Source organism: Hyla sarda, chromosome 3, assembly GCF_029499605.1.
Source record: "Hyla sarda isolate aHylSar1 chromosome 3, aHylSar1.hap1, whole genome shotgun sequence".
NCBI lineage: Eukaryota > Metazoa > Chordata > Amphibia > Anura > Hylidae > Hyla > Hyla sarda.
Window position 1 is genome coordinate 101,698,538 of NC_079191.1, and position 17,362 is coordinate 101,715,899.

The 17,362-nt window shown below is 44.0% G+C and overlaps 1 protein-coding gene across 6 annotated transcripts in view; it reads left to right on the forward strand.

Moving 5' to 3' along the window:
* Positions 1 to 17,362, forward strand: part of DOCK10 (dedicator of cytokinesis 10) — a 431,686-nt gene that overhangs the window by 269,522 nt on the left and 144,802 nt on the right. For all 6 annotated transcript variants that reach the window (XM_056564788.1, XM_056564791.1, XM_056564789.1 and 3 more), the window contains exons 12-14: positions 1,784 to 2,011; positions 4,769 to 4,891; positions 12,191 to 12,273. In XM_056564788.1, coding sequence (XP_056420763.1) covers positions 1,784 to 2,011; positions 4,769 to 4,891; positions 12,191 to 12,273 — 434 coding nt within the window. The remainder of the gene's footprint in view (positions 1 to 1,783; positions 2,012 to 4,768; positions 4,892 to 12,190; positions 12,274 to 17,362) is intronic.

Below are 17,362 nucleotides of genomic sequence, written 5' to 3' on the forward strand. Positions count from 1 at the left end.
CTCTAGTGTCTGTCTTTGCAGTATGTGAGTGGATTTCTGTAAGCCCCATTCAGATGGGGCAGGACTTTCTGCAGCATATGTGCCATGTATGACCATACTCTAATGAGGTCATCATGCCCACTTAGGGTATGTTCACACCTAGCCAATTTGAGGCAGAAAATTCAGTGACTGAATAATCCCTTCCATACGTGTAAATGGAGTGTTATCTTCAGTACATCAAAGTCAGAAGGGGATCCAGTAGGAAGGGGAAGTAGAAGTCCTTCTTTTATATTACCCATTCCTTTTAAAGGGGTACTCCCACCCTAGACATCTTAACCCCTATCCAAAGGATAGGATATAAGATGTCTGATCGTGGGGGTCCCGTCTCTGGGGACCCCCGCATTATTGCATGCGGCACCCACCTGTTTTTTCACCGGAACCGCTGGAGGGTCTGAGTCGCGACTACGGGAAGGGAAGTCCGTGACGTCAGGACTCCGCCCCTGTGTGACATCACACCTGTCCCCTCAATGCAAGTCTATGGGAGGGGGCGTCACGCCCCCTCCCATAGACTTGCATTGAGGGAACGGGCGTGACTACACACGGGGGCGGAGTCCTGACATCACGGACTTCCGTTCCCATACTCACGACTCAGACCCTCCAGCGGTTGAGGGAACGGGCGTGATGCCACACGGGGGCGGAGTCCTGACATCACGGACTTCCGTTCCCGTAGTCGCGACTCAGACCCTCCAGCGGTTCCGGTGAAAAAACAGGTGTGTGCCGCATGCAATAATGCGGGGGTCCCCAGTGATGGGACCCCCGCGATCAGACATCTTATCCCCTATCCTTTGGATAGGGGATAAGATGTCTAGGGTGGGAGTACCCCTTTAAATACACTTCTGGCTTTGGCTCAAAAATTGCAGTGGCAGGATCCCGAAAAACACCAGAAAGAAACTGTGTCAAATCCTAGCCTGGCCCTCGGTAGAATTTCTTAACTAAGTGACTGTGACTCTAGAATATTTAGTATAATTATCATTTAATAGAAAAGTACAGTATATATAGGATTTATTACGTTAAAGAGGACTTGTGGTCAGGAAAAAAAATTGAAAGTAACCTTGGGTGACCTGATTTCTAAGGGATTTTAATATTTGATTGACTATCTATGCTTATTACTGAACAGTCAAATGGGCAGGAACTTTATTGGCAAACATAGTGTGAGCACTAGGCTAAAGGTGGTGTGCATAGGAGCTTTATAATCACACCCCCTTATCGGGATTTATGCCGCCTTAGCCTCCTAATCACAATAAAATTTTCTATGAAGTAAAAATTACTGATAGCCGGCCAAACAAAAAAGAAACCCCAATCTTGTGAATCGGGGCTTAGCAAAAAAAAGGAAAAACACTATTGGAATTAGGGCACCCAAGCCTACTCAGTCTAATTTTAAGACAGACCACTGGTCCTCTTTAATTCCATTGCATGAAATATAAGAAAAGGAATGCAGAAAAAGCTGGCCAGAAATGGAATGGTATGGCACCAATATTGTAATAAACAATGGCAAAACAATAAGCACTTTGTAAGGAATCAAATGACTTGTTATCCCAATCACTAGATTGTCCATGTAATGGTTAGATGCGTTCATAAGCCGGCTATACACCTGACTTACAATATCTGATAATTCTTCTTAGGCACTGGTAAATATGCTGTAGGCAACCCCTGAACCTTTAGAAGGGTTGCTTATCTCTTTTTTCTGTATGTATTATGTTTTGTATGGGGTCTTCATTTCTTTGCTGTTTGCCCATGTCCACAGATTGAACCCTTCTTTATAAGTGTAGCTCTCTGTGACCTCAGAGAAGGGAGGAAGATCTCAGCTGATTTCCATGTCGATCTAAACCACGACATTGTGAGAAAAATGATTTGCACTTCTGCAGGATCTGTGGAAAATGGTACAACATCTCCATCGATCAGTCCTACCAGAGTCCTGGAAGAGCCTGAAGTCCGTGGCTTCCCTGAAAAGTGGATAAAGTATCCTAAGCAGGTAAAAGATTATGGGCCACATTTACTGAGAGTTTCGGGTTTTTACTAGTGGGAAAAGTTGTTTCAGACTTGCAGGATTCCTCTCTATTTACTATTGGGAAAAGTCGGGAACATTTTCTGACCAGCTTTTTCTAGGTCGATATTTCCAGCCATTTACCCACAGGATTTTCTGTGAATTCCATAGTAAATCGGTGGGGTTGTGAAACCACGCTCCCTTTTGTGACAGACCAAGCCCCTTATTCGGGTTTGTCGAATTTTTCAGGCGCACACTGGCGCAGACATGTCTCAGACAAAATAACCAGACAAAAACTGGTCAGTTTCAGCTTAGTAAATGAGGCCCAATGTTGCAGATTATTTATTTCCTAATACAGCATTACTACCTTCCAGACACATTAGTTTGTGAACTTGTGAAGGATATAAATTCCTCCCTCTACTATATGACAAAATCCTCATGGGATCCAAAACTCCAGAAAATTCTTCATCTGTTGTCTTTCATTTCTTAAAGAAAATCTGTCATCACTTTTATACTACCCGAACCACAAGTCATTGGGACAGCCCCCGGTGGTCACTCCCTACCCCCCAGCCTTGACTGATAGATCTCTCCTTTGGATATAGGGAGAGTTCTATCTATGAAGGCCAGCACAATGGACTGTGCGTTCAGGCAGCTTGATGACAGGCTCCCTTTAACTATACTTCAGAAATGATAAGTGGGAGCCTATAGATATATTTAAAGCCTTTTTGTGCACTTTAAATGTATTTTTTTCATTTTAAGATCCTCACATTGTTTAGGAGAGTTCTGATCACTCAATGTGCAGGTATAATGGAATGGGAGAGTGCTGTACTTCTCTGCACACGTGGTGTCCGGGAGACCTGCTTTGCGGGGAAACCTTTAAAGGGTTAAAGCCAGCACTCTTGCCCCTTTATTGTCATGATTGACAGAAAACCTAAAGGTTAATCTTGGGGGTAGCTATAGGGGGGGCAAAGGGTGCAGTTGCACCCAGGACAAGGAGACTGAAGAGCCAACAAGATCTCTTTCCTATAGGAGTTCCAGTGCTGCAATTGACCTGTGCTGTAAATGAAGCATTATGGCTGAGGATCCTGTAAGAGTTTTTGCACTGGGCCCCAGCATCTTCAAGTTATACCTGTTACGCCGAGCGCTCCGGGTCCCCGCTCCTCCCCGGAGCGCTCACGGCGTTTCTCTCCCTGCAGCGCCCCGGTCAGACCCGCTGACCGGGAGCGCTGCACTGACATTGCCGGCGGGGATGCGATTCGCATAGCGGGACGCGCCCGCTCGCGAATCGCATCCCAAGTCACTTACCCGCCCCGGTCCCCGGCTGTCATGTGCTGGCGCGCGCGGCTCCGCTCTCTAGGGCACGCGCGCCAGCTCTCTGAGATTTAAAGGGCCAGTGCACCAATGATTGGTGCCTGGCCCAATTAGCCTGATTAGCTTCCACCTGCTCCCTGGCTATATCACATTACTTCCCCTGCACTCCCTTGCCGGATCTTGTTGCCTTGTGCCAGTGAAAGCGTTTAGTGTTGTCCAAGCCTGTGTTACCTGATCTCCTGCTATCCATATTGACTACGAACCTTGCCGCCTGCCCTGACCTTCTGCTACGTCTGACCTTGCCTCTGCCTAGTCCTTCTGTCCCACGCCTTCTCAGCAGTCAGCAAGGTTGAGCCGTTGCTAGTGGATACGACCTGGTTGCTACCGCCGCAGCAAGACCATCCCGCTTTGCGGCGGGCTCTGGTGAACACCAGTAGCCACTTAGAACCGGTCCACCGGCACGGTCCACGCCAATCCCTCGCTGACACAGTGGATCCACAACCTGTAAGCCGAATCGTGACAATACCACTGAATTGAACCCCTGCTCAACAGAAAGTGATGGCATATTCTGACAAAATAGCACCACTTCCAGGGTGGAATACCCCTTAAAGGGTACCTCTCATCAAATAAACTTTTGATATATTTTAGATTAATGAATGTTGAATAACTTTCCATTAGCATGTTAATGAAAAATATGCTTCTTTCTATTGTATTTTTCCCGATCAGTCCTGTCAGCAAGCATTTCTGACTCATGCTGGAGTCCTAAACACTCAGAGCTGCCAGCCTGCTTTGTTCACAGCCAAACAGGCTGTGAACAAAGCAGGCTGGCAGCTCTGAGTGTTCTCCTTTGTGAACAAAGCAGACTGGCAGCTCGTAGTGTTTAGGACTCCAGCATGAGTCTGAAATGCTTGCTGCCAGGACTGGTAGGGAGACCCCTAGTGGTCATTTCTTCAAAGTGGAAAATGAAATAGAAAGAAGCATATTTTTTTATAACATGCAATTGTGAAGTTATTCTGCATACATTAATCTATAATATATCAAAAGTTTTTTTGATGAGAGGTACCCTTTAAATGTCCTTTTGTTTTGTGTTCACAGCCCTTACGCAGGCCTACATGTTTCTCTGTTAGCAGGCAAAAGTATGCAGCCTCCAATGTGTCGTCTACTAATAAGAATTAGGGGAAAGATGAAAAGAGATATGACAACAGGATTAGACTACACAGGGTTTTGTTTGTTGTCTGTTACCATGGAAACACATTGGTATTTATTCATTTTTAATTTAGACTATTTGACAATTTATTTCTGTATAATTTTAGATTATTTATGCAATGCAGAATATATGGTTTGAAACTTTTACTGTACATTGTCACTGGTTCTGCAATGTCAAAATATCACGATATCATGTATGTATCATGCCTCTATATTATTATTTCACAGGCCATTTTCTCTGTAACCAATCCACATAATGAAGTGGTTTTAGTTGCAAGAATAGAAAAAGTTCTTATGGGAAATATTGCCAGTAATGCTGAACCATATGTAAAGAATTCTGATTCTAGCAAGGTATAGTATATGAAATTGAAGTGTTCTATATGAATCAATTTTGTTATTTTGTATTTGTTTCTCTGTATGTCATATTGTAGGTTGGTAGCCGGCTGTCATCCAGGCTACAATAAGTAGTCATTTGAGGACAATAGCTGGTATGTTGTATAAAGCAGAATATGTTGTCTTTGGGCACACTCCAGTCTGTAGAACAAATATCTGCGACTCTTGGGGGTGATTTCTTTCAGAAATGATTTATAGCAGCTGCCCATAAGCAAAAATGCATTAGCAGGTCAGAGAGTGAAGGCTCTTGAGTACTTTCCATCTACAAAAACTCCTTAAGCAATGTTTGACCCAGTAAAAATATTTGTTGTTTTTTTTTTGTTTTTTTTTTTTTCACAGCGTTTAATTTCGGGGTTGACCTAAACTAGTCATATTTCTTTTAGGCAAAGAAAAGCAGGTGCAACTCAGCTCACTCACCAATTCAAGTAGTAATATATGGATATCCACAGTATATGCAGCGCTGGAGCGTGGACAATGTGGGCCGCTTCCCATGTAGATAGACAGAAAGGAATGGTGGTCCAGCTCTCGCGCCTTTACAGTTAAAACTTGACTTTTAATAGGTCCTTAAAACATGGTGCAAAACCCAAATATGACGGGGTACATAAAAACACAGCACATGTGTTTTTATGTACCCTATCATATTTGGTTTTTGCACCATGTTTTAAGGACCTGAAATGCAACCAGGCCGATATCAGATGAGTATCTGCCTCCTTCCGAATTAGTTTATCAAGAGCGGTGCACATGCTAGGAAAGATCACCCAGACACCTGTTAGCTGGGATGATACTTTCTTTTTATTAAAAAAAAGGAAGAGACTGTACAAGGTTTATATAGATGACAGTGACGTCTGCAAAAGGGGTTGTGTGAATTGGGTGTTAAAAGCACTTTATTGGTTAAGACTTTGTCTACGCAATTCTTCATTGGATACATTTTCTGTTATCTCTGCTACATTCCCCAGCTAATCGCCATCTTCGATACATGATGGGAGGGGTAAGGAGCATACAGGTGGGGGAGGTGGGAGCAGTTTAGTTCAGCAAATATCTTAGTAAGCAGTTTAGAGAAAAATAGACATTTTATATTAGTACATATATATTAGTACATATGAATCCATTACAGCCCCCCCTTAAAATGTCTATTTTACCTATCCCCTAACATGTGCCTAACTCATCTGTCCTTATGTGCCCTGGAACTCTTATGTGCTGCACGTTAGATGATCCATGGCTACTACATCGCCCCCCTTGTTGCAGTCTCTGCACATGAGAAAGTCAGATACTTTCCCTACGAGCCTATAAGTTTGTATTGACCGGTAAGCTTTGTAATGGAGATAAAGACTTATAGTCATCAGGAATATCTGTACTAAGAAAGGCAGTGAACTAATCTCTACTGTCTTCTCACAGAGTTTAATGTATTAGACCCCCCCCCCCCCTTGGGACTCCTATAGTATCAATGTAGACATGGGGTTCAGAACTTCCTATGGGCGCATTGCGCTTACTTCTGCGAAGCAATCCTCGCTGTCTGTAATCAAGTAATTGTAAGCACTGCATCAAGACCAGCCTTCCCCTCTAGCTTTACAGAGGTGTTGTTAGTCAGTAACACCTGGTATAGGCCATCAAACTGGGTTCAAAACATTTTCAGACATGTCTCTTCATCACCACCCAATCACCAGGCTGGAGACTATGAGTTCCTTAAGGACTGTCTGGATCTGAAAGAAAACACTTGCCCATGTGTTAGTTTCTGACGTTTATACAAGGCCTGCACATAAGAGGTCAGATTCCTATACTGGTGTTGTAGCTGTAGTATATCCTCCCCATGGGGAAGGCCTCAGGTCAGCCTGAAAAGAGATCAACACAAACCAAGACATACACATAGCCTGACAAAGGGGTCAAGCTTATGTAATCTACCTGGACTCTCTAAAGTGAACAGAGTGGCTTTGGGTATACTTTCGGGGGCAGGTACAGTCCTCCCTGGATTGTGTAGAGCACAGGCCATACAGGCTTAAAGAAAAGCTACTATGGTGATGGAGATACCATGGGCTATCCAAGATGACTTGTATCATGGCCCCTTTGGACAAATGTGTTATACCATGTATTACATATATTAAATATATTTTTAAAAAATTCTTCTCCGCTGTATTCACCAAGGAAAATGAAATGCCAGGTGAATACAGTGTGATAAGGTAAACTCCCCAGTACAGGTCACCTGTCTAACCCAGGAAGAAGTACAGTGCTGCCTACAAAAAAACAAAATAGACAAATCACCAGGTCCATCTGGCATTCACCCCCGTGTTCTAAAGGAAATAAGTAATGTAATAGACAGACCCCTATTTTTAATATTCAATGACTCTATAGGGACATGGAAAGTTCCCCAGGACTGGCGCATAGCAAATGTGGTGCCAATATTTAAAAAGGAGTCAAAAGGTGACCTCAGGAATTATAGACCTGTTAGTTCAACCTCCGTTGTATGTAAAATGTTTGAGGGTTTGGAGTATCTTGATAAAAATAAATGTATGACCCCCATATCAGCATGGGTTTATGAGGGATCTGTCCTGTCAAACTAACCTGATCAGCTTTTATGAGGAGGTGAGCTCCAGACTGGAACAGGGGGAATGGCTGGATGTCATATATCTGGATTTTTTTCAAAGCATTTGATACAGTGCCACATAAAATATTGGTACATAAAATGAGAAGGATGGGGCTGGGGTAAAATGTGTATAAGTGGGTAAGTAACTGGCTCAGTGATAGGAAACAGAGGGTGGTTATTAATGGTACTTATTCTGATTGGGTGACTGTTACTAGTGGGGTACCACAGGGGTCCGTCTTGGGTCCTGTTCTATTTAATATATTTATTAATGACCTTGTAGAGGGGTTGAATAGTAAAGTAGTAATCTTTTCAGATGATACTAAACTCTGTAAAGCGGTAAACACAATAGAGGACAGTGTACTGTTACAAATGGATCTGGATAGATTGGAGGTTTAGGCTGGGAAGTGGCAGATGAGGTTTAACACTGATAAATGTAAGGTTATGCACATGGGGAAGAAAAATCTGGGCTGGGATTATGTATTAAATGGGAGAACACTTGGGACGACTGACATGGAAAAGGACTTGGGAGTCTTAGTTAACAGTAAATTTAGCTGTAGTGACCAGTGTCGGGCAGCTGCTGCCAAGGCAAATAAAATCATGGGGTGTATCAATAGGGGCATAGATTCCCACAACAAGGAAATAATTCTACCGCTGTACAAATCACTAGTCAGACCACACATAGAATACTGTGTACAGTACTGGGCACCAGTGTACAAGAAAGATATAGTGGAGCTGGAGAGGGTTGAAAGACGGGCAAGCAGGGTAATACGGGGAATGGGAGGACTACAGTACCCAGAAAGATTATCAGAACTGGGGTTATTTAGTTTAGAAAAAAGAAGGCTTAGGGGGCGACCTAATAACTATGTATAAGTGGTAACTGGTGATGAGGGCAGATGTTGTTACCCTAGGAGCAGATGGCATTAACCCCTTGGATTCATGATGCCAAGGCATGGTTTATCCTCGATACCACCTGAAGGTATACCGCTAGATGCTGTGCTAGGCACGGGGGCAATAATGACTCCGATGCTAAGTTATGGATAACGGTAGCTTTACTGAGGATAGACAGATGGTAAAGTCTATACAGTTCAGCCAGGGTCCACGGAGGTGACCAGTGACTCAGATACCTTAAGGGCTTGCTGGGACTTTTAGTAGGACTGGGCAATTTAATGCAGGCCACACTGACTTGACAGTTGCTGACTGTGACTGACTTGACTTAACTGATGACTGACAATACTGAGACTGTGGTTACTTGTAGCTGCTTGTGGCTGCAGACTGGACTTGAGGCCTCCTATGACTCTGGACATTCTCTAGGACTCGACTTGACCTCAGCAAAGACTTGTAAGGAAAAAGAGAGAGCTAGCTCCTCCCAGGACTTATATGGGGGAGACTAGCAGGGAGCCCATAGGTCACCCCTGAGATCACCTGGTCACTGGTACCTCCTGGTTAACAATCACATGACAAGTCACATGGTAACAGTCTTAAAGTGACAATGCTTTCTCAACACATTACATGCTTTAATACATTAGAAACATATTTACATGGAGGACAGATGCAAGGGGGGCCAGGGGACACTGTAGGGAGGCGGCCTGACAGGGAAGCAAGGTACGGGGTAACACCTCCCGTACTGGGCTACCACATATGACTATATCAGGGGACCGTACAGAGATCTCTCCCATGATCTATTTATACCCAGGACTGTATTTATAACATGGGGGCATCCTCTCTGTTTAGAGGAAAGAAGGTTTCTTCACCAGCACAGATGGGGGCTCTTTACTGTAAGAGCAGTGAGACTATGGAACGCTCTGCTACATGAGGTGGTCGTGGTGAACTCTGTAAAAGATTTCAAAAGGGGTCTGGAGGCATTTTTGGTTATGTATATACTAGATTTATAGGGACAGAACGTTGATCCAGGGATTTATTCTGATGCCATATTTGGAGTCGGGAAGGAATTTTCACCTCTAGTATGAGGGTTTTTTGCCTTCCTTTGGATCAACTCAGTAGGGACTCATTAGGGATATAGGTTGAACTTGGTGGACTCTGGTCTTTTTTCAACCTTATGAACTATGTAACTATAGTTGGGCCATCATTGGGAGCAGAGTTCTAGGCAGGCAGACTTTTGCAGAAGTCCCCCATATGCCGTCCTTCCTCCTCTGCCCCTGATTTTCTTCCAAGATTCCTTTACAGCAACATCTGCTTGTTGTGAAAGAGTTTTATTTTAACACGCGTACCTCCACGTCTTTGGCAGATATCACTTGGACTGGCTTGTCCTCCCCTTTCCATGGCAGTGCGGCAGCTGCCTTTGTAGTGGTGTCAGCCAACTCATTACCTTTGGCTTCTAGAGTACAGCCTTGGTATAGGCCCTAATCTTGACAATTCCCACCTCCTCTGGTAGTAGCAGTGCCTCCATTAGTCCTCCAACTCTCTGATTTTTTTTATTGGTTCGCCTTAAGAGGTTAGAAAGATGTTAGCGTTTTTACCCTCAGCCATGTCTGTAGGCCTCAGTCAGTGCAGCCAACTCATTACCTTCTTGCCCTGGGCAATAAGGTAGAGATGTTCCGCTTTGACCACTTGGTTTAATGTACAATTACTGCATACCCCATGAAGAATCTGCCATCCTCCGGACATCTGCTCCCATCTACAAATAATTAAACGGGTGGGTTCTGGAATGGAGAATCCTGCTGTCTCCTGTAACATTAGTATATTTTAGTTTATTTATTGCTAAATACATTTTCATTTTATTTCGGAGAACATCATACATTATCTCCTGCAAATAGGTTGCATATTGTAGAGGAAGAAGTTTAGCAGTATAGAAGAAACATACATTTCATTTGTGGAACAAAGTAGTAAATTGTTAGAATTCAAACTTTGCAGTCCAGCAAAATATCAAAAGAAATTAACAATCATGCTTTTCTTTCTTTATTCAAAATAGAAAGGTGACTTAAAGGGGTACTCCGGTGAAAACCTTTTTTTCTTTTAAATCAACTGGTGGCAGAAAGTTAAACATATTTGTAAATTACTTCTATTAAAAAATCTTAATCCTTCCAGTACTTATTAGCTGCTGAATGCTACAGAGGAAATTCCTTTCTTTTTGGAACACTGATGACATCACGAGCACAGTGCTCTCTGCTGACATCTCTGTCCATTTTAGCAACCATGCATAGCAGATGTATGCTAAGGGCGGCATGGTGGCTCAGTGGTTAGCACTGCTGCCTTTCAGTGCTGGGGACTTGGGTTCAAATCCCACTAAGAACAACAATAAATAAAGCATTATTATAATAACGTCAGCAGAGAGAACTGTGCTCATGATGTCATCAGAGAGCATTCCAAAAAGAAAATAATTTCCTCTGTAGTATTCAGCAGCTAATAAGTACAGGAAGGATTAAGATTTTTTAATAGAAGTAATTTACAAATATGTTTAACTTTCTGCCACCAGTTGATTTAAAAGAAAAAAGGTTTTCACCGGAGTACCCCTTTAACTGTATATGTTATCATCAGAGATAAACTAAATACTGAGAAACAAAACAAAACACAAGAGTAAACAAAGAGAAACAAAAATGATGAATGCCGCTGTCACACAGAACGTCTGAGAAAAAGACAGGGAAGGAGGGGACTGTCATCTCATACACCAGGTTGAGCACTCTTGCAGCTCTGTCACAGATTGATTGTAACTGCCTCAAAAGTATGGACACAGGAAGGAGACCCCCATAGTCACAGGGTCCACTACAAAAGCAATAAACCACAGGTCGCATGACAACTGGGCACCAGTCCATTCCTGAACTACAATAGAACTCTACAAAATAACAAACAGATATCAAGACATATTAGGACTAGTATACAGTAGGCAAAACCCAAAACAAAGCATGTCAACAACAGCTAAAGACTCACTGATACAAATCTAGAGGAAAACACACACTGGACTCAACATGGAGAAATACAAATAGAACAGAATCAGAACACAACCAGAAATAGCATCACAAGCCACATTACATACTCCTAGATAGAAAATACAAACCAGAATTTTATCTGCGGAGATCCAGAATTATAACCAAAACAAAAACAGGACTGAAACAAATACAGTGTGAACATACTTCTGACACAGAAGCTAAAAATCAAATAGTGTGCTGTCCCCACATTGGGGGACTAATCATGTTACCCACATGTGCTGACTGCTCTCCTTCTCCACCTGTGAACTGCGGTGCTGGAAATGAATGAGATTTGAGCCGGGGGCGCTGGAAATGAATGAGTTATGAGCCGCGGGCGCAGGACTTCTGTTCGTAGAACGGAAGCTGTCATCTCCCCCTGCAAGTGCTGAAAACCAGTGGGTCGCAGGCGCTGCAGAACTTCTGATCAGAACTGCGGCTCACAGGAGGAGAAGGAGAGCAGCGCATGCGGGTAACATGATAAGTCCCCCGATGTGGGGACAGCGCAGCAGCTGATTGTTCATTCATTCAAGGGGAGGGGGGGGGGGGGCTTGACCGGTATTGCGGTATAGGGAAAATTTGTATTGTAAAGAAAAAAAACACCTGTATTGGGTGTGAACCGGTATACCACCCAGCACTACTGTAAAGGCTCGAGAGCTGGACCACCATTCCTTTCTTTTATGCAAAACACATTGCAAATATAACAAATATAAAATACTAGTGTACACTAATGTGGTATTTATATGTTTGTTTCTTCAGATGGCACAAAAACTGCTGAAGTCAGCAAAACAGTTTTGTAGCAGGTTGGGGAAATATCGGATGCCATTTGCTTGGACAGTCAGGTGACTATTGTTAATAATATGAAAACTCTTATTGCATTTATTTACAAAGGAAAGTCAAGTTGTTTACTTGCAACAAATATAACAAAATAGTGCATAGTGTATTATACATTCAGCACATCATATGTCTCCAAGAAATTCATTTACGATAAATTGTTCTTTATGACACAGATACAAAGATACTGCAAATGCTGCAAACATTTCATAAATACAGCACACATTACTAATACATATTACTGCTGTGCATGTAGCTATATTTCTGGTGCATTTAATATAATAAATGTGGCCCTATATTTTGTATTTTCTACAGATTAGTCATGCTTTAGTTATACTGTTACCTTTTTTGTTCATGAACTTTATATATCTCTGACTAAAGATCGCTGAACACAGTGACCAACAGGGATGTGCAGGTTATGGTGCTCAGGAAAATGAGAATAAAAGGGGCCCACACCCACTTGGCAGTCACTGCTCAGAAGCTCCCCCAGATCCATGAACTATAATGCGGTGGCTGAGAAGGGGTCGTCAATATCATATTACCTTCTTTTCTATCATTGCATAACAAGATTACTTGATCAATCTTGCCACTTCAAAGTACCTACTTTCATTTGCCCACCAACTTTATAAAAGGGGGTACCAAATGAGTAGCAGGAGACCTGAAAGGGGGGAAACTGATAAGACCACTAACCTTATAACCTTAAAAAATGCTTGTTCATCCCCAATCATCTCCCTTCTGGACTACTGCAACATCCTTCTCATTGGCCTTCCATACAAAGGCTGTATTACACTGGCCAACCCCTGCCCAGTCGGAGCAGTGATCTCATAGATCAGTTCTCATTTCCATGGCTCGGTTATTGGGCAGGCAGGGCTGCAGAAACATATGTTTGTGTGCCCCTTTACTTCCAGAACTCCGGCTGCTGCGCAAATATACAGGATAATAGGTGGACAACATACAAGAATTTTGAAACAAATTAAAACCATGTGATCAGATGCCAAACAAATGTTTGCTTGCTTGTTGACTTGTTGCTGGGCCTATTACAAAGGGATATCATTGGCTTGTTTGGTCAATAATCACCCTGTGTTAATCACCTTGTGTCCACCCTCATCTATGTTACAGGGTTAATACACTTGTCCGTTATTCCTCTTCTTCCTCTCTCCTCTGCTAATCTTTACATTGACTGCACAACAGTAAATTCAGTCCAAATTATAAGCAATAGCCCCTCCATTCATCCCCCTATACATCCCCTAACCTTCCCTCTTTGCCTCTTCTTTGCCTTCCTCTTGTCTGCTTCTTACACAACTCCTCCAAAATTTGGGGTGGTGTAGGGAAATATCTTATCACTTCATGACACCATTGCAACGTTATCCTATACACAGTCTGAGGTTGGAGACAGTAAGGGAACACACCGAGGTCAGGTTACAGATAACTGTCTTTACCGAGCAGGGTGCAGATGGTAATACACAGACAGTGTGGTGCAGATGGTAATACACAGACAGTGTGGTGCAGATGGTAATACACAGACAGTGCGGTGCAGATGGTAATACACAGACAGTGCGGTGCAGATGGTAATACACAGACAGTGTGGTGCAGATGGTAATACACAGACAGTGTGGTGCAGATGGTAATACACAGACAGTGCGGTGCAGATGGTAATACACAGACAGTGTGGTGCAGATGGTAATACACAGACAGTGTGGTGCAGATGGTAATACACAGACAGTGTGGTGCAGATGGTAATACACAGACAGTGTGGTGCAGATGGTAATACACAGACAGTGCGGTGCAGATGGTAAAACACAGACAGTGTGGTGCAGATGGTAATACACAGACAGTGTGGTGCAGATGGTAATACACAGACAGTGCGGTGCAGATGGTAATACACAGACAGTGCGGTGCAGATGGTAATACACAGACAGTGTGGTGCAGATAGTAATACACAGACAGTGTGGTGCAGATGGTAATACACAGACAGTGCGGTGCAGATGGTAATACACAGACAGTGTGGTGCAGATGGTAATACACAGACAGTGTGGTGCAGATGGTAATGCACAGACAGTGTGGTGCAGATGGTAATACACAGACAGTGTGGTGCAGATGATAATACACAGACAGTGCGGTGCAGATGGTAATACACAGACAGTGCGGTGCAGATGGTAATACACAGACAGTTTGGTGCAGATGGTAATACACAGACAGTGCGGTGCAGATGGTAATACACAGACAATGCGGTGCAGATGGTAATACACAGACAGTGCGGTGCAGATGGTAATACACAGACAGTGTGGTGCAGATAGTAATACACAGACAGTGTGGTGCAGATGGTAATACACAGACAGTGCGGTGCAGATGGTAATACACAGACAGTGTGGTGCAGATGGTAATACACAGACAGTGTGGTGCAGATGGTAATGCACAGAAAGTGTGGTGCAGATGGTAATACACAGACAGTGTGGTGCAGATGATAATACACAGACAGTGCGGTGCAGATGGTAATACACAGACAGTGCGGTGCAGATGGTAATACACAGACAGTTTGGTGCAGATGGTAATACACAGACAGTGCGGTGCAGATGGTAATACACAGACAATGCGGTGCAGATGGTAATACACAGACAGTGTGGTGCAGATGGTAATACACAGACAGTGTGGTGCAGATGGTAATACACAGACAGTGCGGTGCAGATGGTAATACACAGACAGTGCGGTGCAGATGGTAATACACAGACAGTGTGGTGCAGATGGTAATACACAGACAGTGTGGTGCAGATGGTAATGCACAGACAGTGTGGTGCAGATGGTAATACACAGACAGTGCGGTGCAGATGGTAATACACAGACAGTGTGGTGCAGATGGTAATACACAGACAGTGTGGTGCAGATGGTAATACACAGACAGTGCGGTGCAGATGGTAATACACAGACAGTGCGGTGCAGATGGTAATACACAGACAGTGTGGTGCAGATGGTAATACACAGACAGTGTGGTGCAGATGGTAATGCACAGACAGTGTGGTGCAGATGGTAATACACAGACAGTGTGGTGCAGATGGTAAAACACAGACAGTGTGGTGCAGATGGTAATACACAGACAGTGTGGTGCAGATGGTAATACACAGACAGTGTGGTGCAGATGGTAATACACAGACAGTGCGGTGCAGATGGTAATACACAGACAGAGCGGTGCAGATGGTAATGCACAGACAGTGTGGTGCAGATGGTAATGCACAGACAGTGCGGTGCAGATGGTAATACACAGACAGTGTGGTGCAGATGGTAATACACAGACAGTGCGGCGCAAATGGTAATACACAGACAGTGTGGTGCAGATGGTAAAACACAGACAGTGCGGTGCAGATGGTAATACACAGACAGTGCGGTGCAGATGGTAATACAAAGACAGTGCGGTGCAGATGGTAATACACAGACAGTGCGGTGCAGATGGTAATACACAGACAGTGCGGTGCAGATGGTAATACACAGACAGTGTGGTGCAGATGGTAATACACAGACAGTATGGTGCAGATGGTAATACACAGACAGTGCGGTGCAGATGGTAATACACAGACAGTGGGGTGCAGATGGTAATACACAGACAGTGGGGTGCAGATGGTAATACACAGACAGTGGGGTGCAGATGGTAATACACAGACAGTGTGGTGCAGATGGTAATACACAGAAAGTGCGGTGCAGATGGTAATACACAGACAGTGCGGTGCAGATGGTAATACACAGACAGAGCGGTGCAGATGGTAATACACAGACAGAGCGGTGCAGATGGTAATACACAGACAGTGTGGTGCAGATGGTAATACACAGACAGTGCGGTGCAGATGGTAATACACAGACATTGCGGTGCAGATGGTAATACACAGACAGTGCGGTGCAGATGGTAATACACAGACAGTGTGGTGCAGATGGTAATACACAGACAGTGCGGTGCAGATGGTAATACACAGACAGTGCGGTGCAGATGGTAATACACAGACATTGCGGTGCAGATGGTAATACACAGACAGTGCGGTGCAGATGGTAATACACAGACAGTGCGGTGCAGATGGTAATACACAGACAGTGCGGTGCAGATGGTAATACACAGACAGTGCGGTGCAGATGGTAATACACAGACAGTGCCGTGCAGATGGTAATACACAGACATTGTGGTGCAGATGGTAATACACAGACAGTGCCGTGCAGATGGTAATACACAGACAGTGCCGTGCAGATGGTAATACACAGACAGTGTGGTGCAGATGGTAATACACAGACAGTGTGGTGCAGATGGTAATACACAGACAGTGTGGTGCAGATGGTAATACACAGACAGTGTGGTGCAGATGGTAATACACAGACAGTGCGGTGCAGATGGTAATACACAGACAGTGTGGTGCAGATGGTAATACACAGACAGTGTGGTGCAGATGGTAATACACAGACAGTGCGGTGCAGATGGTAATACACAGACAGTGCGGTGCAGATGGTAATACACAGACAGTGTGGTGCAGATGGTAATACACAGACAGTGCCGTGCAGATGGTAATACACAGACAGTGTGGTGCAGATGGTAATACACAGACAGTGTGGTGCACATGGTAATACACAGACAGTGTGGTGCAGATGGTAATACACAGACAGTGTGGTGCAGATGGTAATACACAGACATTGTGGTGCAGAGTGAGAGGATGCAGAGTAACCCCTTGGGAGCCTTGTTGCCTTGCTGGGACTTTTGGCGCTTTCACTCAAGAAATTTATAATGACTTGAGAGAATTGAAGATTGATCCAGGTAGCAAGGGTTCTGTCAAGGTCCTGTAGCTTTCTCCACCAGGGCATGAACTTCCACCGTGCGGGTGATCCTTGCAGAATGACTGGATAAAATCGATTTGTTGTGGGCCTTCCCTTAGAGCTTCTCCGCACACCTACCACCTTTACCACACAGCTCTAGGCTAAACTGAACTGGGGCAACTCCTCCCCCACTACACCATATGGACAAGAATTTAGGGGTTCCCATTGGCAGGCAGGATCACATGGGGTGCACTGCTCCTCTCTTAAAGGTACAATAACACATATAAATAAAATATGTAGAAATAACACACAACA